Source organism: Hyla sarda, chromosome 6 (genome assembly GCF_029499605.1).
Source record: "Hyla sarda isolate aHylSar1 chromosome 6, aHylSar1.hap1, whole genome shotgun sequence".
Taxonomy (NCBI): Eukaryota; Metazoa; Chordata; class Amphibia; order Anura; family Hylidae; genus Hyla; species Hyla sarda.
The window spans coordinates 87,139,290-87,164,395 of record NC_079194.1 but is presented as its reverse complement, the minus strand read 5'-3'; the positions used below and the strand labels follow the sequence as shown (position 1 = coordinate 87,164,395).

Genomic DNA, 25,106 nt, shown 5'->3' with positions numbered 1-25,106 from the left:
GAGTTTTTAGGCGTATTGTAGCGCATTTTTCTGCCCTAATCAGTGCATACCGCATACCTACATCTAAGTAGTGTACTATTTTGTACTTGTTAATCTGTCAAGGGCCTAGATACTGTGAAAGGACAGCCAATAGTACATATCTGCTGCTGTCCTAGACAAATACTGTTTTAAGTGTAGTGAAGCGTATTGTACTCCCCTCATATACGCAATAAGTGTTATGTATATGCCAGGATGTGCACAGTGGAGTGGCAAAGGCCTAAATCCATCAGGTGCAGGCAGAGGTCGTAGCAGAGTAGGGGTGTGTGGCAGCTGGAGTTGCAGCAAGAGGTCTGAGCTCCCGATGTCAGCTAGCAGTTGTGTCGCGACCAGCCACCCAGCAGCCGTGATTCATTGGTTCACTCGGCCATACACTTCATCTCAAGTGACACCCGACACCCTCAGTCAACAGTCGGTGGGTTCCTCACACTCAACCCTCAGTTGGAATGGCCCTCATGCTGTTGCTGCCACCTCCAGGCTCTGTCAATGTGCTGCTCTATGGTCTCCTCATGCTATTGCTACCACCTCCAGACTCTCATTGTGCTGCAATATGGTCTCCTCATGCTGATGCTACCACCTCCATGCTCTCTCATTGTGCCACCATATGGTCTCCTCATGCTGATACTACCACTTCCAGGCTCTCTCATTGTGCTGCTCTATGGTCTCCTCATGCTGATGCTACCGCCTCCGCACTCTGTCATTGTGCCACCATATGGTTTCCTCATGCTGATGAAACCACCTCCAGGCACTTTATTGTGCCCCCATATGGTCTCCTCATGCTGATACTACCACTTCCATGCTCTCTAATTGTGCTGCTCTATGGTCTCCTCATACTGATGCTGCCACCTCCAAGCTCTCTAATTGGGCTGCTCTATGGTCTCCTCATGCTGATGCTGCCACCTCCAGACTCTATAATTGTGTGGTTCTATGGTCTCATCATGCTGATGCTACCACCTCCAGGCTCTCTTATTGTGCTGCCATGGATACTGTAAAACATAATTAAGGTGCTGGTCCCCAGTTTCAGAAATTCCTTGCATTAGGGGCACTTTCAGGACTCCTGATGCCACCTCCAGGTTGTGCCATTCAGCCACTCTATGGTATCTATGGTATGCTTTAGCCACCTCCAGGCTGTGCCATTAAGACACTATATGAGCTCCTTATGCTCTCCCCTACTCCAGGCTGTGCCATTTAGCCAATATATTGTTTTCTGATGCTGCTAGGACTGTCTTGGATATTACCTACAATTTTTTATGGTAGCACTAGCAAACATACATGCTCAATAAAGATTTCAACATTGATCTTTTAATGTTAGGGGCTGTGAAGCCCTCTTATGTACACATCCTGCTGCCTCATCCAGGCTGTGTGTTCCAGGAACTACTTGGCTTACTGATGCTGCTGGGCCTTTGCCTAAATTTTTTTGATGTTAGCACTAGCTAACATACATCTTCTATACAGATTTCAACATTAGCATAGTAATAGGGGTTGTGAAAACCTCTTGTAAACTCATTCTGATGCTTGCTCCAGGCTCCAGGAACTACTTGGCTTAGTGATGCTGCTGGGCTTGGGCCTTAAATTTTTGGATGTTAGCATTAGCTTACATACTGTTACGCCGAGCGCTCCGGGTCCCCGCTCCTCCCCGGAGCGCTCGCTACACTCTCCTCACTGCAGCGCTCCGGTCAGATCCACTGACCCGGGGCGCTGCGATACTGCTTCCAGCCGGGATGCGATTCGCGATGCGGGTAGCGCCCGCTCGCGATGCGCACCCCGGCTCCCGTACCTGACTCGCTCTCCGTCGGTCCTGTCCCGGCGCGCGCGGCCCCGCTCCTTAGGGCACGCGCGCGCCGGGTCTTTGCGATTTAAAGGGCCACTGCGCCGCTGATTGGCGCAGTGGTTCCAATTAGTCTGATCACCTGTGCACTTCCCTATATCACCTCACTTCCCTTGCACTTCCTTGCCGGATCTTGTTGCCATCGTGCCAGTGAAAGCGTTTCCTTGTGTGTTCCTAGCCTGTGTTCCAGACCTCCTGCCGTTGCCCCTGACTACGATCCTTGCTGCCTGCCCCGACCTTCTGCTACGTCCGACCTTGCTTCTGTCTACTCCCTTGTACCGCGCCTATCTTCAGCAGCCAGAGAGGTGAGCCGTTGCTAGTGGATACGACCTGGTCACTACCGCCGCAGCAAGACCATCCCGCTTTGCGGCGGGCTCTGGTGAAAACCAGTAGTGACTTAGAACCGATCCACTAGCACGGTCCACGCCAATCCCTCTCCGGCACAGAGGATCCACTACCTGCCAGCCGGCATCGTGACAGTAGATCCGGCCATGGATCCCGCTGAAGTTCCTCTGCCAGTTGTCGCTGACCTCACCACGGTGGTCGCCCAGCAGTCACAACAGATAGCGCAACAAGGCCAACAGCTGTCTCAACTGACCGTTATGCTACAGCAGTTACTACCACAGCTTCAGCAATCATCTCCTCCGCCAGCTCCTGCACCTCCTCCGCAGCGAGTGGCCGCTCCTGGTCTACGCCTATCCTTGCCGGATAAATTTGATGGGGACTCTAAGTTTTGCCGTGGCTTTCTTTCCCAATGTTCCCTGCATCTGGAGATGATGTCGGACCAGTTTCCCACTGAAAGGTCTAAGGTGGCTTTCGTAGTCAGCCTTCTGTCTGGAAAAGCCCTGTCTTGGGCCACACCGCTCTGGGACCGCAATGACCCCGTCACTGCCTCTGTACACTCCTTCTTCTCGGAAATCCGAAGTGTCTTTGAGGAACCTGCCCGAGCCTCTTCTGCTGAGACTGCCCTGTTGAACCTGGTCCAGGGTAATTCTTCCGTTGGCGAGTATGCCGTACAATTCCGTACTCTTGCTTCAGAATTATCCTGGAATAATGAGGCCCTCTGCGCGACCTTTAAAAAAGGCCTATCCAGCAACATTAAAGATGTTCTGGCCGCACGAGAAATCCCTGCTAATCTACATGAACTCATTCACCTAGCCACTCGCATTGACATGCGTTTTTCCGAAAGGCGTCAGGAGCTCCGCCAAGATATGGACTCTGTTCGCACGAGGCGTTTCTTCTCCTCGGCTCCTCTCTCCTCTGGTCCCCTGCAATCCGTTCCTGTGCCTCCCGCCGTGGAGGCTATGCAGGTCGACCGGTCTCGCCTGACACCTCAAGAGAGGACACGACGCCGCATGGAGAACCTCTGCCTGTACTGTGCTAGTACCGAACACTTCCTGAGGGATTGTCCTATCCGTCCTCCCCGCCTGGAAAGACGTACGCTGACTCCGCACAAAGGTGAGACAGTCCTTGATGTCTACTCTGCTTCTCCACGTCTTACTGTGCCTGTGCGGATGTCTGCCTCTGCCTTCTCCTTCTCTACTATGGCCTTCTTGGACTCTGGATCTGCAGGAAATTTTATTTTGGCCTCTCTCGTCAACAGGTTCAACATCCCAGTGACCAGTCTCGCCAGACCCCTTTACATCAATTGTGTAAACAATGAAAGATTGGACTGTACCATACGTTTCCGCACGGAGCCCCTTCTAATGAGCATCGGATCTCATCACGAGAGGATTGAACTTTTGGTCCTCCCCAATTGCACTTCTGAAATTCTCCTTGGACTTCCCTGGCTTCAACTTCATTCCCCAACCCTGGATTGGTCCACTGGGGAGATCAAGAGTTGGGGGCCCTCTTGTTCCAAGGACTGTCTAAAACCGGTTCCCAGTAACCCTTGCCGTGACTCTGTGGTTCCTCCAGTAACCGGTCTCCCTAAGGCCTATATGGACTTTGCGGATGTTTTTTGCAAAAAACAAGCCGAGACTCTACCTCCTCACAGGCCTTATGATTGTCCTATCGACCTCCTCCCGGGCACTACTCCACCCCGGGGCAGAATTTATCCTCTGTCCGCCCCAGAGACTCTTGCCATGTCTGAATACGTCCAGGAAAATTTGAAAAAGGGCTTTATCCGTAAATCCTCCTCTCCTGCCGGAGCCGGATTTTTCTTTGTGTCCAAAAAAGATGGCTCCCTACGTCCTTGCATTGACTACCGCGGTCTTAATAAAATCACGGTTAAGAACCGCTACCCCCTACCCCTCATCTCTGAACTCTTTGATCGCCTCCAAGGTGCCCACATCTTTACTAAACTGGACTTAAGAGGTGCTTATAATCTCATCCGCATCAGAGAGGGGGATGAATGGAAAACGGCATTTAACACCAGAGATGGACACTTTGAGTATCTGGTCATGCCCTTTGGCCTGTGCAACGCCCCTGCCGTCTTCCAAGACTTTGTTAATTAAATTTTTCGTGATCTTTTATACTCCTGTGTTGTTGTATATCTGGACGATATCCTGATTTTTTCTGCCAATCTAGAAGAACACCGCCAGCATGTCCGTATGGTTCTTCAGAGACTTCGTGACAATCAACTCTATGCCAAAATTGAGAAATGTCTGTTTGAATGCCAATCTCTTCCTTTTCTAGGATACTTGGTCTCTGGCCAGGGACTACAAATGGATCCAGACAAACTCTCTGCCGTCTTAGATTGGCCACGCCCCTCCGGACTCCGTGCTATCCAACGCTTTTTGGGGTTCGCCAATTATTACAGGCAATTTATTCCACATTTTTCTACCGTTGTGGCCCCTATCGTGGCTTTAACCAAGAAAAATGCCGATCCCAAGTCTTGGCCTCCTCAAGCGGAAGACGCCTTTAAACGACTCAAGTCTGCCTTTTCTTCGGCTCCCGTGCTCTCCAGACCTGACCCTTCCAAACCCTTCCTATTGGAGGTTGATGCCTCCTCAGTGGGAGCTGGAGCTGTTCTTCTACAAAAAAATTCTTCCGGGCATGCTGTCACTTGTGGTTTTTTTTCTAGGACCTTCTCTCCGGCGGAGAGGAACTACTCCATCGGGGATCGAGAGCTTCTAGCCATCAAATTAGCTCTTGAGGAATGGAGGCATCTGCTGGAGGGATCAAGATTTCCAGTTATTATTTACACCGATCACAAGAACCTCTCCTACCTCCAGTCTGCCCAACGGCTGAATCCTCGCCAGGCCCGGTGGTCTCTGTTCTTTGCCCGATTTAATTTTGAAATTCACTTTCGGCCTGCCGATAAGAACATTAGGGCCGATGCTCTCTCTCGTTCCTCGGATGCTTCGGAAGTTGAACTCTCTCCGCAACACATCATTCCTCCTGACTGCCTGATTTCCACTTCTCCAGCCTCCATCAGGCAAACTCCTCCAGGAAAGACCTTTGTTTCTCCACGCCAACGCCTCGGAATCCTCAAATGGGGTCACTCCTCCCATCTCGCAGGTCATGTGGGCATCAAGAAATCTGTGCAACTCATCTCCCGCTTCTATTGGTGGCCGACTCTGGAGACGGATGTTGTGGACTTTGTGCGAGCCTGCACTATCTGTGCCCGGGATAAGACTCCTCGCCAGAAGCCCGCTGGTTTTCTTCATCCCCTGCCTGTCCCCGAACAGCCTTGGTCTCTGATTGGTATGGATTTTATTACTGATTTACCCCCTTCCCGTGGCAACACTGTTATTTGGGTGGTCGTTGATCGATTCTCCAAAATGGCACATTTCATCCCTCTTCCTGGTCTTCCTTCAGCGCCTCAGTTGGCTAAACAATTTTTTGTACACATTTTTCGTCTTCACGGGTTGCCTACGCAGATCGTCTCGGATAGAGGCGTCCAATTCGTGTCTAAATTCTGGAGGGCTCTCTGTAAACAACTCAAGATTAAATTAAATTTTTCTTCTGCATATCATCCCCAATCCAATGGACAAGTAGAAAGAATTAACCAGGTCTTGGGTGATTATTTACGACATTTTGTTTCCTCCCGCCAGGATGACTGGGCAGATCTCCTTCCATGGGCCGAATTCTCGTATAACTTCAGAGTCTCTGAATCTTCCTCCAAATCCCCATTTTTCGTGGTGTACGGCCGTCACCCTCTTCCCCCCCTCCCTACCCCCTTGCCCTCTGGTCTGCCCGCTGTGGATGAAATTTCTCGTGACCTTTCCATCATATGGAGAGAGACCCAAAATTCTCTCTTACAGGCTTCATCACGCATGAAGAAGTTCGCGGATAAGAAAAGAAGAGCTCCTCCCATTTTTTTCCCTGGAGACAAGGTATGGCTCTCCGCTAAATATGTCCGCTTCCGTGTCCCTAGCTACAAGTTGGGACCACGCTATCTTGGTCCTTTCAAAATTTTGTGCCGGATTAATCCTGTCTCTTACAAACTTCTTCTTCCTCCTTCTCTTCGTATTCCTAATGCCTTTCACGTTTCTCTTCTTAAACCACTCATCATCAACCGTTTCTCTCCCAAATCTGTTCCTCCCACTCCTGTTTCCGGCTCCTCGGACATCTTCTCCGTCAAAGAGATTCTGGCATCAAAAAAGGTCAGAGGGAAAACCTTTTTTTTAGTGGATTGGGAGGGTTGTGGTCCAGAAGAGAGATCCTGGGAACCTGAGGACAATATCCTAGACAAAAGTCTGCTCCTCAGGTTCTCAGGCTCTAAGAAGAGGGGGAGACCCAAGGGGGGGGGTACTGTTACGCCGAGCGCTCCGGGTCCCCGCTCCTCCCCGGAGCGCTCGCTACACTCTCCTCACTGCAGCGCTCCGGTCAGATCCACTGACCCGGGGCGCTGCGATACTGCTTCCAGCCGGGATGCGATTCGCGATGCGGGTAGCGCCCGCTCGCGATGCGCACCCCGGCTCCCGTACCTGACTCGCTCTCCGTCGGTCCTGTCCCGGCGCGCGCGGCCCCGCTCCTTAGGGCGCGCGCGCGCCGGGTCTTTGCGATTTAAAGGGCCACTGCGCCGCTGATTGGCGCAGTGGTTCCAATTAGTCTGATCACCTGTGCACTTCCCTATATCACCTCACTTCCCTTGCACTTCCTTGCCGGATCTTGTTGCCATCGTGCCAGTGAAAGCGTTTCCTTGTGTGTTCCTAGCCTGTGTTCCAGACCTCCTGCCGTTGCCCCTGACTACGATCCTTGCTGCCTGCCCCGACCTTCTGCTACGTCCGACCTTGCTTCTGTCTACTCCCTTGTACCGCGCCTATCTTCAGCAGCCAGAGAGGTGAGCCGTTGCTAGTGGATACGACCTGGTCACTACCGCCGCAGCAAGACCATCCCGCTTTGCGGCGGGCTCTGGTGAAAACCAGTAGTGACTTAGAACCGATCCACTAGCACGGTCCACGCCAATCCCTCTCCGGCACAGAGGATCCACTACCTGCCAGCCGGCATCGTGACACATACATGCTTAATTGAGATTTCAACATTGATCTTTCAATCTTAGGGGTTATTAAACCCTTTTGTGCACTCCTGCTGCTGACTGCTCCTGTCCATGTCATTCAGCAACTACATGTTTTAGTGATGCTGCTGGGCTTAGGGCATTACCTATATATGTTTATGGTAGCACTAGGTACCATACCTCTTCAATGGAAATTTCAAAAGTAAAATTTTATTCTTAGAGATTGCGAGGCCCTATTGTCTCCTCATCTGCAGCCAACTCCAGGCTGTGCCATTAAGCTACTATATGGCCTCTTCCTACTGATGCCACTTCCAGGCTCTGTCATTGTGCTGCCATGTGACATGAGACTTGTTCCTAAACTTGGGAGTTAAAAGTTCCATTTCAAAATCCTCAATTTCAATTTCAAAATCTTAGATTTATATTTAAAATTCTTATATTTAAATGGTCTCCTCCATGCTTCTGCCAACTCCAGGCTATGTCATTCAGCCACTATATGGTCTCCATATATTGACTGTTTATTGTAGGAAACATGTGGCTATCCTAGAGTGACGCTCCCAGCATTATTACCATGTTGATACCAGATCAGTAATAGAAGGAATATTGCCAAGGACTAGCAGAAACAGGGAACTGTGGATACTGACCACTGGCTGTTGGAATTGACTGACTATTGCAGGTGGTAGATTTACCATTTTGAAGTTCCTCAGTTCCAGTGGGCTTTAAGTCGTTCAATCTTTGTTGTGGTTCTTCAGTTGCAGTATTAAGTTGTATCATGTTTTCCTGTTCCTCCGATGAGCTAATGTCACTGGAACACACAATACTCATATTGACATCCAATGAAGGATCCTTTTATTGAGAGAATGTATCTATCATTTTATCATTTTATTATTTTGAATGTCAGTTGGTATTCTGACAATTTCTGATTATAAAGGAATTCTGTAATCTGGGACACAGGTAAAAATAAGTATTTTTAAGCGTACTGTAGCACATTTTTCTGCCCTCATTCGTGCATATCACATACCTACATCAATGTAGTGTGCTATTTTGTACCTGTTAATCTGTCAAGGGTCTATATACCGTGAAAGGACAGCCAATAGTACACGCCTTTTGCTGTTCTAGACAAATACTGTTTAAAGCGAAGTGAAGCGTATTGTACTCCCCTCATATACGCAATAAGTATGTCAGGCAGAGTAGTGAAATTTCAATGACTAAATCCATTATATCAATTTCAAAATCTTAAATTTAAATTTAAAAATCATAGATTTCAATGGTCTCGTCATGCTGCTGCCAACTCCAGGCTGTGCCATTAAGACACTATATGGTCTCCTCATGCTTCAGCTAACTCCAGGCTGTGTCATTCAGCATATATATGGTTTATTGATGCTGTTGGGCCTGGTAATAAAATTTTTTGTTATAGTAGCACTAGCTACCCAAAATCTTCAGTTTAAATTTCAAACTTCGCCTTTTTTTCTTAGGGATTGTGAAGCCCTGGGGTCTCCTCATGCTTCAGCCAACTCCAGGGCGTGCCATTCAGACACTATTTGGTCTCCTCCTACTGATGCCACCTCCAGGCTCTGTCATTGTGCCGCTCTGCGGCAGTGATTCTAAAAGCAATTCTAAAAGGTAATCTGCATGTTATTCTGAATAACAGTATTATTTTATTACCCCAGCACACTCCATATGTGTGTTAGAACACAGCAATGTGTTCTGCACCCCCTATTGAGGCTCTCTGTAGGCCAGAAATTGCAATTTTTCCGAAAAATTTGGCAAATCGGCCAAATTGAATTTTTCAAAAGTTTGCTCATCTCTAATCACCATCAACATTTGCTGGACTAGGTGCTAGAACACCTAATCCAGAGAATATAGTGATGGCACATGCATACATCACCACTCACAAACTGAACACATGCCTGGATCACACCTATTCAGCATGCTGCAGTACCATCATGACATGTCGCTGTCCTGTTGGTGGGGATTCAACTGTAACATCACATTGGTTTATCGTTATCAGTGTAGGAGGTCTTTCTCCTTCAGAACAGAGCAAAAAAGGGCAACACCTTATACCACATTCTCACTCTGTATCTACAGGGTGGGCCATTTATATGGATACACCTTAATAAAATGGGAATGGTTGGTGATATTAACTTCCTGTTTGTGGCACATTAGTATATGTGAGGGGGGGGACTTTTAAAGATGGGTGTGACCATGGTGGCCATTTTGAAGTTGGCCATTTTGAATCCAAATTTTGTTTTCTCAATAGGAAGAGGGTCATGTGACACATCAAACTTATTGGGAATTTCACAAGAAAAACAATGATGTGCTTGGTTTTAACGTAACTTTATTCTTTCATGAGTTATTTACAAGTTTCTGACCACAAATGTGTTCAATGTGCTGCCCATTGTGTTGGATTGTCAATGCAACCCTCTTCTACCAATCTACTTTGATGTGTTTCCCTCTTTATGCACTGAAGCTGGCACGTTCAATGAGTTTTTCCAGCAAGATGGTGCACCACCACATTATGGGTGTCAGGTCCGAGCATTCCTAGATGAACATTTTCCTGGAAAGTGGATTGGTCGTCGTGGGCCAGTTGAATGGCCCCCAAGATCTCCCGAATTGACCCCCTTAGACTTTTATCTTTGGGGTCATCTGAAGGCAATTGTCTATGCTGCGAAGATACGAGATGTGCAGCACCTGAAACTATGGATACTGGAAGCCTGTGCTAGCATTTCTCCTGCGGTGTTGCTATCAGTGTGTGAAGAGTGGGAGAAGAGGGTTGCATTGACAATGCAACACAATGGGCAGCATATTGAACACATTTTATAAGTGGTCAGAAACTTGTAAATAACTCATGAAAGAATAAAGTTACGTTAAAATCAAGCACATCATTGTTTTTCTTGTGAAATTCCCAATAAGTATGATGTGTCACATGACCCACTTCCTATTGAAAAAACTAAAGTTGGATTCAAAATGTCCGACTTCAAAATGGCCTCCATGGTAACCACCCATCTTGAAAAGTTTCCCCCCTCACATATGCTAATGTGCCACAAACAGGAAGTTAATATCACCAACCATTCCCATTTTATTAAGGTGTATCCATATAAATGGCCCACTCTGTACAACAACCCACATACTATGCTTATATCCAATGCGTTTCGCCTATGGATCTTCAGGGGAGGAAAAAAAGACATGCAGGTTGCATTTAATAAACAAAATGGCAGTGACAGTGTAGTCTATAGTGGCCATTTTGTATATTAATATAACTATCATGCCTGAACATCAGGTCAATAAAAGCTCCAGAGTGAAAATACTCACCTCATTCAGCAGATCAAAGGCTTCGTTGAGTGCTATATCCAGCATTCCGATCCCTTTGGCTGAAAGTTTATCTAAGTGTTCCCTGAAATGCTAAAATAAAGAAGGAAACAATTAATTAGAATGTTTTTTTTATTAATGCAAATTAATAAACGTCACATAAAGGGGTTAACTTTCAAATTACTTTGTCATTGATCTTTTAAGGGGGTACTCAAGTGAACTGAACTTATCAGACACTAGTCCCCTATCTATAGGATAGGGGATAAATGTCTTATTGCGGGGTCCGACAGCTGGGACCCCTCATGATAATAATTAATAATATTAATCCTAATAAACTCTCAGCAGATATTCTGTACTTATCCTATGGACTGCTGGGAATTATAGCAGTTTAACTCACATTGTTATGAAATGTTGGGTCAGAGAGTGTGGAGTGAGCTAAGCTATGTGGCTGCTGGGTGCAGCTGAAACCACCATCAGGGGCCAAGACTGGTGATAACGCCTATCCTGGCCATTTACCACTTGAATGCCACAGTCAATACTGACTGCAGCATCTAGGTGGTTAGATGCTGGGTGCTGGTCCCCACTTTCCTCCAACTGTATTTTAATTTAATTCAATTTTTTATTTCACTTACACAGATATTTTTATATTGTTTCTAAATACATTATATGACAAAATTCAGGATGTTGATAAAAAGTCCAACTTGCTGCACAAAAGAAAAAAAAAAGACCTCATATCACTTTGTTGACTGCATTTGAGTGGGAAAAATGCAAAAACAACAAAACAAAAACATAAATTACTGTGGAGGGAAAGGGTTAGTGGACATGTTGACCTACTGAAAATAGTTCAACTGTAAAATATTCCAATCGACACAATGCAAACACAGACTTAGCTTATCTGAAAAAGGATTGTGGACATAAATGTGTTAAGCTCTTTAAGTAACAAATATGACAGTAAATTACATGCAAAGCAAGGAGCTGCTGTATAATTAAGGGGTAATTCATCGCAAGGATGCGGAAAAATGCAGAACAGCAAATGAAAAGTGTCACTTGGAAAAATATGGATTGTCATTTAGCTGGATAGGAATCAAATTCTGCCAGGGCTCGTGAGCTTAGTTGTATTGTTATGTTGCTGTGGCTTATGGTATTTCTAGATCAATGGCTTTGTATTAGTTTATTGCTATTGAAAACAGGATTGTGGTAATTGTACTTTCAAGGGAAGCCATTTGGTAAATCATGGAGACATGCATGACAATGCACGGCAAAGTATTTCAATTCATAGTCTTATTTTTATAAATGAATCTGAAGGGTTATGATTGGCTTTGTTAACATTAAAGGGAAACATTCATAAACTGGAGTTACTCAGGCATGAATAGTGGCCTTGTGGGTCCTCGGGTGCTTTTTGTGCTGCCCCCAAGTAGATGTAAATTTTAAATGAATACATCTGCCTTATTGAGGATAGTGATCTGATCAGATATAAGCTTTACTTAACCATAAAGAACATGAGGGCAACTCTGTTGGTTATAAAGGGTATGGTAGTATGTTTCTCTACTATCTATGTTGTATTTGTTTATGCATATTTCTATAGTATCCGTTTCCTCAACAGATACTATACCAAAAATGAGAACAAACCATAGAAGATTTTTTATTTTTTTTTGCTTAACTTTTAGGCTAAATAACAATATATAGAGATGTGTGGCCTTTTCATGGAGTCAACAGCCACATCTAAGGGACCTTAAAACATTTTTATTTGGCAACCACTGGATTAAACAGCTTTTTCGACACTGAAACCTACTTTCAACTCACTAATAAAACATATATTTGTAAATAAAGTTATTTTACTAGCTTTTTGTGATTTTTTATGCTTTCTTTCTGCTTCTGATGCAAGCTGTTTGCTCTGTTGTCCTTACTGATGCACCTTCTGTAAAGTGTACATGCTGTAAGGGACTTCCTGTTTCTACTGTATACTCTAGCTGGGAATTCTGCGAACTTTATATCCATTCTACTCTTCCTTCTTGACCATACCCCATCAACTACAACAAAGTAGGCAGAAAAAGTTGTCTGAAGTGCCAGCTAGTGTGTACAGTAGGAACAGGAAGTCCATTACAGGATGTATTCTAATCAGTAAGACAGTTTGCCTCAGAAGCAGAAGATATATTCTTTTCTTTTACTTGAAAATAGATTTCCTCTTTGGAAAATCCCATTAAAGGTGTACTCCGCTGCTCAACATTTTATTCCAAATGCTTAGAGCCGGCGCCGGGGGCTCATGACATCATGGCACCGCTCCCTTATGACGTCACACCCTGCCCCTTCAATGCAAGTCTATGGGAGGGGGTGTGGTGCCCGTAATGCCCCCTCCCATAGAATTGCATTGAGGTGGCGGGGTGTGATATCACAAGGGGGCGGGGTGTGATATCACGAGCCCCCGCCACTGGTTCTTAGTGTTCGGAACATTTTGTTCTGAACACTGAGCAATGGAGTAACCCTTTAAGGACTTCTTTTAGACTTTCTTTAAAACATACATTCAGTGATACTCAGGCAGCAGGATATCTTTTTAAAATTCCCAGATAACTTCAGAGCTCGAAACTTACCCGAGACTATTGCCATCTGGAGATTGAGGTGCAAGAAGTCCCATAGACTTGCATGGGACTTCTAGCAAATACTTCAGATTGCAATAATCTCAGGGCAAGTTTCTGGTGATGAAGTTAAAGGAGAATTTTAAGAAAATATCCCTCTGCCAGATCATCACTGCACTAAAGGACTTTTTAGACTTTATTTACCCCCATATTTTCATTGTGACCAACTTCTGTTTTTCTTTCATTTTTATTTGAAATATTTACATTCAAGAGAATACACTTGTATAACAAAAAATGTGTTGCTCCATTTAAGAATTATAATTTTATGCTGCATATCTTTTGGGCCAACCTAAAGGCAATGTGGTATTTCCAGCCTTATACTACTGTAATTCCATGTTCAGCTATGGAATGACAGAGAACTGTGATATATAACGTCCCACTTCATTATATCTCTCAGGAACAAACGCATTGAAGTGTTCAGTGTACTGTAGGAATGTATCAAATAAAATTTTCAAATTTGTTTTGTGTACAAAATTGTATCCAATATGGGTTTCACAGACTATGAATTTTAATGAACTCTTGTTTTTTTGCTCGGAGGCTCAACAGTGAACAGATGCTGGTATGTGTCGGTAAGAAAATGATGAGTTAATGACATGTTCTCTGGTCTTGACCGTCCTCATCAGTTCTATTTCAGACTTTTTTCCATTGTCCTTTTAAATGAATGTTCCAGTAAAGTAAAGATCAATTGATGCCTCCAGTAATCATTTACAGCCATCCAATATAAACAGGGACTCGGCGTAATGTCACTGTATGCCGCCAAATGCTGCAGGTAACTGCTTGTGACCGAGAAACCTATGGATGGTTTGGCCACTCTCGAAAATACTTTCACAGCTGTGATTTCCAATGGTATTCACAGATGTATCAAGTAGTAGAGCAAAATGAAACATATTAAACTACGTTGAAAGGTCTGAGGTATTTCTGCAAATATCACGTGACTTACAAAGCTGTCTGTTACAGAGGAAATCAACACTTTTGCTACAAGGCACTTTTGGAATGTTCCGTCTAAAGGGAGAAGCTGCTGAAAGATTTGCCTTTTCTACAGAGCCCTCAATAAAGGGAAACCATAAAGCCAATGCTCATTCATCTTATAAATAGCATCATTTATTTTACATTGTGAATGGAACATGTGCTTGGATTTAACTACAGTACAATCTCCATGTTACACATTCCAGAAGATTAAAGTGTATCTGTCATTTGCTAAAACATTTTATATAATGTAGATAATACCATTATATGTATATTTGTAATATACATTGGTTAAAAAATATGTATATTTTTAGGAGAAAAAATGCTGTCTTGTCCATGCAGCTTTTTCCTGCGTGCAGAGACAAAATACAGGAAGTGTGGGCATGACATGCAGGGCTCTGTGCACTGAGGACATGCAGGGCTCTGTGCACTGAGGACAAGTAGGTATCTGTACACTAAGGACAAGCAGGGCTCTGTACACTGAGGACAAGCAGGGCTCTGTGCTCTGAGGACAAGCAGGGCCATGTACACTGAGGACAAACAGGGCTCTGTGCACTGAGGACAAGCAGGACTCTGTACACTGAGGACAAGCAAGGCTCTATGCATTGAGGACCAGCAGGGTTCTGTGCATTGAGGAAAAGCAGGGCTCTGTGCAGTGAAGACATGCAGGGCTCTGTGCAGTGAAGACAAGCAGGGCTCTGTGCACTGAGGACAAGCAGGGCTCTATACACTGAGGACAAGCAGGACTCTGTACACTGAGGACAAGCAGGACTCTGTACATTGAGGACAAGCAGGACTCTGTGCACTGAGGACAAGCAGGACTCTGACACTCTACCAGCTCACACAGCAGGCTGATTGACAAAGTCAGGAGCCTGCACATAGCCCTGCTTGTCCTCAGTGCACAGAGCTCTGCTGGCTCCAGCCACACTTCCTGTATTTTGTCTCCATATAGAGACACACAGGCAATAGCTGCAGGGACAAGACAGCATTTTGCAATCAAAAAATATACACATTTTCAGCCAATGTATATTACAAATGTACATAGAGTGAATGTTACTATCTATATTATATAAAACATTTTTTGCAAATGACAGTTACACTTTAATAATATTATATAATCAGAAATATTCAGCATTTTTGTTCATTTTTTTTTTACATGCCACTATGTATATTAAAGTGCTGACTTCCAGAGGGCGGTGGGAGATTTGCGGTGCTGACCTGGTCAGCGCTGCAAATCTCCCACCGCCCTCTGGAAGCAGGGCCGGACTGGGGATAAAAACCAGCCCTGGAAATTACTGCATACCAGCCCCAGTTGTCAATGGCAGCAGCCACAATGTAAATGACAGAAGGAATGGACCCATTTATTACTCTTAACCCCTTAAGGACAGAGCGTTTTTCTGTTTTTGCACTTTAGTTTTTCCCTCCTTACCTTTAAAAAAAATCCACCTAAAAATCCATACAATGGCTTTTTTTTTTGTGCCACCAATTCTACTTTGTAATGACATCAGTAATTTTACTCAGAAATTTACGGCGAAACAGGCAAAAAATCATTGTGCGTTAAAATTGAAAAAAATGCCATTTTGTTATTTTAGCGACTTCCGTTTCTACGCAGTACATTTTTCGGTAAAAATGACATGTTATATTTATTCTGTAGGTCCATACGGTTAAAATGATACCCTACTTGTATAGGTTTGATTTTGTATTACTTCTGAAAAAAATCATAACTACATGGAGGAAAATGTATACGTTTAAAATTGTCATCTTCTGACCCCTATAACTTTTTTTTATTTTTATGGGTACGGGGTGGTATGAGGGCTCATTTTTTGTGCCGTGATCTGATGTTTTTATTGGTACCACTTTTTGTTTTGACCAAACCTTTTGATCGCTTTTTATTAATTTTTTTATGGTTTTAAAAGAGACCAAAAATTTGCTATTTTTTGTGAACAACATACATACATACATACATACATATATACAATGGTTGAATAACACTTATACCAGAAAAGAACAATACCACTATACCATGACTGAAAAACAACAGCATGCCAGAACAGAACAATACCGCCATACAATGATTGAATAACACCGCCATACCAGAACAGAACAATACTGCCATACAATGACTGGATAACACCACCATACCAGAACAGAACAATACCACCATACAAAAAATAAAAAAATAAAATAAAAATTATATATATATATTCACAACAATGGCGCAGCATTCCAGTGCAAAAAACGTGAATTTATTTTCTCATGTCACACGAAAAACAGCAATGTTTCAGCTCCTCAATGGAGCCTTTTTCAATCATGCTTGAAAAAGGCTCCATTGTGGAGCTGAAACTTTGCTGTTTTTGTGTGACATGAGAAAATAAATGCACATTTTTTTGCATTGGAATGCTGCACCATTGTTGTGAATATCTGCTTGGAAGCACAGAGTGGTAAAGAAATCCTGAATTTCTTTGAGAAACTACATTGGGAAATGCTGATGTGTGTAAATATATACATACATACACATATATATCTCCACACACACACTGTGTGTATATATATATATATATATATATATATATATATATATATATACAGTATGTACATGTATGTGTATATATACACACACACATCAGCATTTCCCAACCAGGGTGCCTCCAGCTGTTGTAAAACTACAACTCTCAGCATGGCCAACTGTAGTTTTGCAGATGGAGGCACTCTGGAAAACACTGGTGTGTGTGTATAAATATATTATATAATACAAACACTGCCCCCCTTCCCTTACATACAAGGGCACTTACAGAGTGAAGATATCTTCAGTGACCGGGCCTGACTCCCCCACGTTACCTCACAGGAGAGTTCAGCTGTCCCAGGAGCGCCATCAATAACACAGGTCTGTGACTGGGGTCCTGCGTGCATGTTATCAGAAGCAAGCAGGCCAGGGGGGGGGGGGGGGGGATTATTGCACTGAAGCACCAGTCAATTAACAACTAAACAGAAAAATATTTTGATTTGAGTTAAAAAAGGTGATGTATTACCCATTTATATTCTAAATTAGAATGTTATACTGTAATTACTGGAGACAGTTGAGAATAGTGTTTTTCAAACATTGTGCCTAAAGCTTTCAAAACCACAACTTTCAGCATGCCAGGACAGCCAAAGTTGTGCAACTGCTTGCGGCACACTGTTTGTAAAATACTGACTAAAGGTTTATCCATGTTGGACAAAAAGTTTAAGGGATTGTCCAGCTAAAACTAATTTATTCTCTATCCACAGGATAGGGGATAAGTAGCTAATCGTGGGGGTCGGACCGTCGGGACTCCAGCGATCTCTGTAATGGGACCCCTGCACTCAATGAGGAGTGCGTGCAGTAGACGGCCTATACTCATTTCTATGGGAGCGCAGAGGAAGTCCGAGTGCTTTACTTGGGTCTCCTCTGATAACACGTTGACCACAGGATGTCCAGTTGATGGGAAACCCAACAATCAGCTGTAATCTATGGATGAACCTCACAGCAAGTGTTTATTTGATAAAGTGCAATCTAATTTCCTGTCTATTAAACAGTAAAGTAATACTTCCTGATATTACAGAAACAAAGGTTATATTAGAGGGGCAAAGATTTAAAAGTAACAGAAGGAAGTATTACTTTACTGAGAGAGTAGTGGATGCAGTGGAAGGAGTTTAAGCATGCATGGGATAGGCATAAGGCTATCCTTCATATAAGATAGGGCCAGGGACTATTGATAGGATTCAGATTATTGGGCAGGCTAGATGGGCCAAATGGTTCTTATCTGTCGACACATTCTATGTTTCTATATTTCTATGTTTGGAGCAGTTTTTATGCTATTGTCTTCCAGCTGATCCAGTACTCTGGATCAGCTAATCTTTACTGCCCATCCTAGATAGATTACAGTGAAGTTACTGACTGGTTCCTGACCTCTCTTTAAAAATTTCTGGTCTATGTAGTTCTTTGTTGATGTAAATTATATGATTCTGTTTCTGTGGGTTTTTTTGTGCTTCTATTGCCATTTTCTACTCTTCTTCATGGATACTCCAGACAGTTCTTGGTTTTCCCTTTTGTTTGTATGTTACAGTTGCTGTTTTGAATCTTAGTTTACTATTTAGTTTGGTGCTTCCTTTCTATTTATCTCTGGGTCCTGATGCCTGCTTGTTTTTACTGCTAGGGAAAGTTAAGTTGAAGTTATTAAAGTTGTGCATTTGCATATTTGTCCCTGTAAGTCACCTTTTGCCTCATCCATCACTATCATTATCATCATTTGTTTATGTCATCTTCCATTTCATCATGTCCAGTTATCTATTGCTGTCATCTATTTGTGTTATTTTACCTGCCAGTATTGATAAGTGCTTTATTCATTTTTCTTATAACTGTCTTTGCATACATACTCTTTGGCTCTTCTGTAAGTCCTAGGGGTATCTGAGGACTGGAAGCAACAGCTGGGACCTAGGAAAGGTAACTGCTATAGGTGAAGTCTAGTTCTGACATCAAGTTACCGGCAAGTATGATTAAAACCAGGCACAGCCACACATGCTGTGTTTTGTAAACATGAAGGGGTTGTGGTGCTCACATTAATGTACATTTTTTTCTACCTGTATGACTAGGGCTGTTTGGATAGCAGAACAGCAGATTCACACAGTCAGAATTAAACAGGAATACATATTGTATGAAGAAACTACTGTTAAAGTCTCAAATATAGAGAATATTCATTATCACACAAGGTTTGCAGAAAGGTCAATTACCTTGAGGGCTTCACTTCTCCTGCCTTTTCACCATCATATACAACTTGCTGTATTCTTCTTCATGCCTCGTTCCTCACTATGTTTTATCATGACATTGACTGCGGTATTATCTGGCCAATTTACACAACTTTTATGTGTTGACACTGTATACCAAAGTTGGGTATTTACATTATGAGTTAGTGTCAGTCAGTTTTAGGGCGCATTCACACTACGACTTGTACAAAATGAGGTGCCAACACATCCATGCTCAGAGAGGCATTGGTGCCATTTATTGCAGTGTTTTTTCTCAGACTGAAAAGCGTGGGGAAAATTTGAACTGTATGGTCTTATTATTTAGGTACTCTGCTATTTGTCCAGGGACCTAAGTACGTCAACTGATCATGGAAGGCTTTACATAGTTTGGTTATGTTTATAAACTGTAAAATAAAAAAAATAAAAAATAAAAAACACAGCATTAAAATTGTTAAAAATAAAAAAATTCAATCCATTAATGTGACAATGTGTTATTTGAAAGTCTATTGAAATTGAGCCATCATATGTACACATATAAAAAGATCATCCAGAGTTCCATATTTAACCTTATGGCAGATTTTTTTTTTTTTTTTATAACAATGTGTCATTTAATGGTCACTTTCTATAGAATTTCATATAAAATTTCATTAGATTAAAAAAAAATGTATACCTATTTTACAGCCATGGCTTTTTCTCCAGTTTATTTTTATATATTTTTTTTAATAAAGTCTAACTATGGAAAATCTTTTTATGATCAGTTGACCTTTACCTGGGCAAGTATTAGAGTGCTAATATACTAAATAATATAACCACGTAGTGAAAATTAGAGCAGCATGAAGTATTTACATAAGGGTAAATTCACACAGAGATGTGTGCCTTTTAGTAAACAAAAAAAAAAGGAAATTACCTGAATGTAGTCACTAATTGAATATGCAATAAATTGCAATAAATGGCACCTGTGCCTCCTTAAGCATGGATACTTTGAGATGCCATTTTGTTTTTTTTCCCCATATATCTATGCTTTTCTAACTTTTGTCTTTCTTGACCCTTTAATGACGCAGGACGTAAACGTACGTCCTGGTGAGCTGTTACTTAACGCACCAGGACATACATTTACGTCCTATGCATAACCGTGAGCTTCGCGGCAGGTCCCGGCTGCTTATAGCAGCCAGGGACCCACCTGTAATGGCAGACATCCACGATCCCACTGATGTCCGCCATTAACCCCTCAGATGCCGTGATCAATACAGATCATGGCATCTGCAGCATCGCGGTACTTTACATGGATTGTCGGATCGCCCGCAGCGCTGCCGCAGCGATTTGATCATCCAGCATGGCGGCCGGAGGTCCCCTCACCTTGCTACGGCCGTCTTCCGGGGTCTTCTGCTCTGGTCTGCGATTGAGCAGACCAGAGCAGAAGATGACCGATTATACTGAGCAGTGCTATGTCCTATACATAGCACTGAACAGTATTAGCAACCGAATGATTGCTATAAATAGTCCACTATGAGGACTATTAAAGTGTAAAAATAAAAGTGAAAAAAGTGAAAAAAAACCTCCTCCAATAAAAACGTAAATTGTCTCATTTTCCCTATTTCACCCCCAAAAAGTGTAAAAAAACATATTTTATATACATATTTGGTATTGCCGCTTGAGTAAATATCCCAACTATTAAAATAAATTGTTAATTATACCGTGAACGTAAAAAAAAAATATCCAAAATAGCTGCTTTTGCATTTTATTCCCAAAAAAAATCATAAAAAAAGTATTAAAAGTTTTATATAAGTAAATATGGTATCAATAAAAAGTACAGATCAGGGTGCAAAAAATGAGCCCTCATACCGCCGCTTATATGGAAAAATAAAAAAGTTAAAGGTCTTCAAATTAAGGTGATTTTAAACGTACTAATTTGGTTAAACAGTTTGCGATTTTTTTTAAGCACAACAGTAATAGAAAAGTATATTATCATTGGTATCATTTTAATTGTATTGACCCAAAGGATAAAGAACACATGTCATTTTTACCGTAAATTGTACGGCGTGAAAACTAAACCTTCCAGAATTAGCAAAATTGTGGTTTTCTTTTTAATTTCCCCACACAAATAGTATTTTTTTGTTTGCGCCATACATTTTATGGTAAAGTGAGTGATGGAATTACAACGGACAGCTGGTCACGCAAAAAAACAAGCCAGTCTGTGGATGAAAATATAAAAGAGTTATGATTTTTTTTTTAAAGCCACGCAAAAAACAAGCCCTCATACTAATCTGTGGATGAAAATATAAAAGAGTTATGATTTTTTTAACCTCTTAAGGACGCAGGGCGTATGGATACGCCCTGCATCCCGAGTCCTTAAGGACGCAGGGCGTATCCATACGCCCGTGGGAATTCCGGTCCCCATCGCTAGCCGGTTGGGGACCGGAGCCGGATGCCTGCTGAAATTGTTCAGCAGGCATCCCCGCATATTGCCCAGGGGGGGTCATTATGCCCCCCCATGTCGGCGATCGCCGCAGATCGCTGGACAATTCAATCCAGCGATCTGCGGCGATTCCGGGTCAATCGGGTCTCCAGTGACCCGGAATAACTGGCTGTTCGAGGCCGTCTCTGACGGCCCCGAACAGCCAGAGCCTGCAGGGGTGAGGTGGCACTGGTGCCACCTCACGATCGCCCTGATTCGTCAGCCGACCAATCAGGGCGCCTGCTGCGGGCGTCACTCCCGCACCCGCTCCGCCCCTCTTCCGGAGGGCGTGAGCGGGTGCGGGAAGACGACCCCGGGTGCTGGGGACCCCGATCCCCGGCGTCCATGTTGGGATCGGGGCCCCAGGAGCGACGGCGGCGGCGAGGGTCAGTCCTGCGATGGAGCAGCAGCAGGAGGTGAGTGACAGCCTCCTGCTGTTGCTTAGAAACAAAAAGGGCATGCTGGGAGCTGTAGTTATGCAACAGCAGGAGGCAGACCACCACAACTCCCAGCATTCCCTTATGGGCATGCTGGGACTTATGGTTTTGCAACAGCTGGAGGCACATTTTTTCTATGGAAAAGTGTACCTTCAGCTGTTGCATAACTACAACTCCCAGCATGCCCGTTGGCTGTCGGTAACTGCTGAGAGTTGTAGTTTTGCAACAGCTGAAGGCACACTGGTTGTGAAACTTAGAGTTTTTTTTACCTAACTCAGTGTTTCACGACCGGTGTGCCTCCAGCTGTTGCAAACTACAACTCCCAGCAGTCACCTTACACCATGCACCGTACATGCTGGGAGTTGTAGTTTTGCAACAGCTGGAGGCACACTGGTTTTGAAACACTGAGTAAGGTCACAAACTCCGTGATACATAACCAGTGTGCCTACAGCTGTTGCAAAACTAAAACTCTCAGCATGTACAGTCTCTTAGCGCATGCTGGGAGTTGTAGTTTTGCAACAGCTGGATGTCCCCCCCAATGTGAACGTACAGGGTACACTCACATGGGCGGAGGCTTACAGTAAGTATCGGGCTGCAAGTTTGAGCTGCAGCAAATTTTCTGCAACAGCTCAAACTGCCAGCGAGAAACTACTGTGAACCCCTGCCCATGCGACTGTACCCTAAAAACACTACACTACCAAAACATAAAATAAAAAGTAAAAAACACTACATATACACATACCCCTACACAGCCCCCCTCCCCAATAAAAATGAAAAATGTCTGGTACGCCACGGTTTCCAAAACGGAGCCTCCAGCTGTTGCAAAACAACAACTCCCAGTATTGTCGGACAGCCGTTGACTGTCCAGGCATGCTGGGAGTTTTGCAACAGCTGGAGGCACCCTGTTTGGGAATCACTGGCGTATAATACCCCTATGTCCACCCCTATGCAATCCCTAATTTAGGCCTCAAATGTGCATGGCGCTCTCACTTTGGAGCCCTGCCGTATTTCAAGGCAACAGTTAAGGGTCACATATGGGGTATCGCCGTACTCGGGAGAAATTGGGCTTCAAATTTTGGGGGGTATTTTCTGCTTTTACCCTTTTTAAAAATGTAAAGTTTTTGGGAAAAGAAGCATTTTAGGTAAAAATTATTATTATTTTTTTTTACATATGCAATAGTCGTGAAACGCCTGTGGGGTATTAAGGTTCACTTAACCCCTTGTTACATTCCCCGAGGGCTCTAGTTTCCAAAATGGTATGCCATGTGGTTTTTTTTTGCGGTCCTGGCACCATAGGGGCTTCCTAAATGCGGCATGCCCCCAGAGCAAAATTTGCTTTCAAAAAGCCAAATGTGACTCCTTCTCTTCTGAGACCTGTAGTGCGCCAACAGAGCACTTTTCACTCCCATATGGGGTGTTTTCTGAATCGGGAGAAATTGGGCTTCAAATTTTGGGGGGTATTTTCTGCTTTAACCCTTTGTATAAATGTAAATTTTTTGGGAAACCAAGCATTTTAGGTAAATTTTTTAAAATTTTTTTTACATATGCAAAAGTCGTGAAACACCTGTAGGGTATTAAGGTTCACTTTACCCCTTGTTACGTTCCCCGAGGGGTCTAGTTTCCAAAATGGTATGCCATGTGTTTTTTTTTTGCTGTCCTGGCACCATAGGGGCTTCCTAAATGCGGCATGCCCCCAGAGCAAAATTTCCTTCAAAAAAGCCAAATGTGACTCCTTCTCTTCTGAGACCTGTAGTGCGCCAGCAGAGCACTTTTCACCCCCATATGGGGTGTTTTCTGAATCGGAAGAAATTGGGATTCAAATTTTGGGGGGTATTTTCTGCTATTACCCTTTTTAAAAATGTAAAACTTTAGGGAAACCAAGCATTTTAGGTAAAAAATATATATATTTTTTTTACATATGCAAAAGTCGTGAATCACCTGTGGGGTATTAAGGTTCACATTACCCCTTGTTACGTTCCCCGAGGGGTCTAGTTTCCAAAATGGTATGCCATGTGTTTTTTTTTGCTGTTCTGGCACCATAGGGGCTTCCTAAAGGTGACATGCCCCCCAAAAACCATTTGACGCTCCTTCCCTTCTGAGCCCTCTACTGCGCCCAGCGAACACTTTACATAGACATATGAGGTATGTGCTTACTCGAGAGAAATTGGGTTTCAAATACAAGTAAAAATTTTCTCCTTTTTTCCCCTTGCAAAAATTCAAAAATTGGGTCTACAAGAACATGCGAGTGTAAAAAATGAAGATTGTGAATTTTCTCCTTCACTTTGCTGCTATTCCTGTGAAACAACTAAAGGGTTAAAACGCTTATTGAATGTCATTTTGAATACTTTTGGGGGTGCAGTTTTTATAATGGGGTCATTTATGGGGTATTTCTAATATGAAGACCCTTCAAATCCACTTCAAACCTGAACTGGTCCCTGAAAAAAGCGAGTTTCAAAATTTTGTGAAAAATTGGAAAATTACTGCGGAACTTTGAAGCCCTCTGGTGTCTTCCAAAAGTAAAAACTCATCAATTTTATGATGCAAATATAAAGTAGACATATTGTATATGTGAATAAAAAAAATATTTGGAATATCCATTTTCCTTACAAGCAGAGAGCTTCAAAGTTAGAAAAATGCAAAATTTTCAAATTTTTCATCAAATTTTGGGATTTTTCACCAAGAAAGGATGCAAGTTACCAAAAAATTTTACCACTACGTTAAAGTAGAATATGTCACGAAAAAACAATCTCGGAATCAGAATGATAACTAAAAGCATTCCAGAGTTATTAATGTTTAAAGTGACAGTGGTCAGATTTGCAAAAAATGGCCGAGTCCTTAAGGTGAAAAAAGGGCTCAGTCCTTAAGGGGTTAAGGCGAGGAGAAAAAAACGAAAACGTTAAAATAAAATTGTCCGAGTCCTTAAGGCCCAAATGGGCTGAATCCTTAAGGGGTTAAGATATACATTTGATTTCATACCATAAATGATGTATTCCTACAATGAATTCTAAAAATATGAGATAGAATTATAAATATATAAAGTAAATCAATTACACGGTATAGATAATTTCTTTTTGGGCAATTTCAATCATGAATTCCTTCTGTTCTGCCCAATCTATCCCAAAAGAACATGTAGTATTTTTATTCACTCTTTGTCAAACAACTTCATCTCATGTTCAAAAAAAAAGATACACAGAAAAATAAAAGATAAGACAACTCGAAGAAAAAAAAATCTGTCTTTTCCTTATCAATTAGAGTGACACAGAAAAATCCATCTGTTGTT

The 25,106-nt window shown here is 43.0% G+C and overlaps 1 protein-coding gene across 1 annotated transcript in view; it reads right to left on the bottom strand.

The window, feature by feature from the left end:
• CACNA2D3 (calcium voltage-gated channel auxiliary subunit alpha2delta 3) overlaps positions 1-25,106 on the bottom strand; it is a 1,201,789-nt gene that overhangs the window by 596,525 nt on the left and 580,158 nt on the right. The window contains exon 10 of the mRNA XM_056524384.1: positions 10,578-10,667. Coding sequence (XP_056380359.1) covers positions 10,578-10,667 — 90 coding nt within the window. The remainder of the gene's footprint in view (positions 1-10,577; positions 10,668-25,106) is intronic.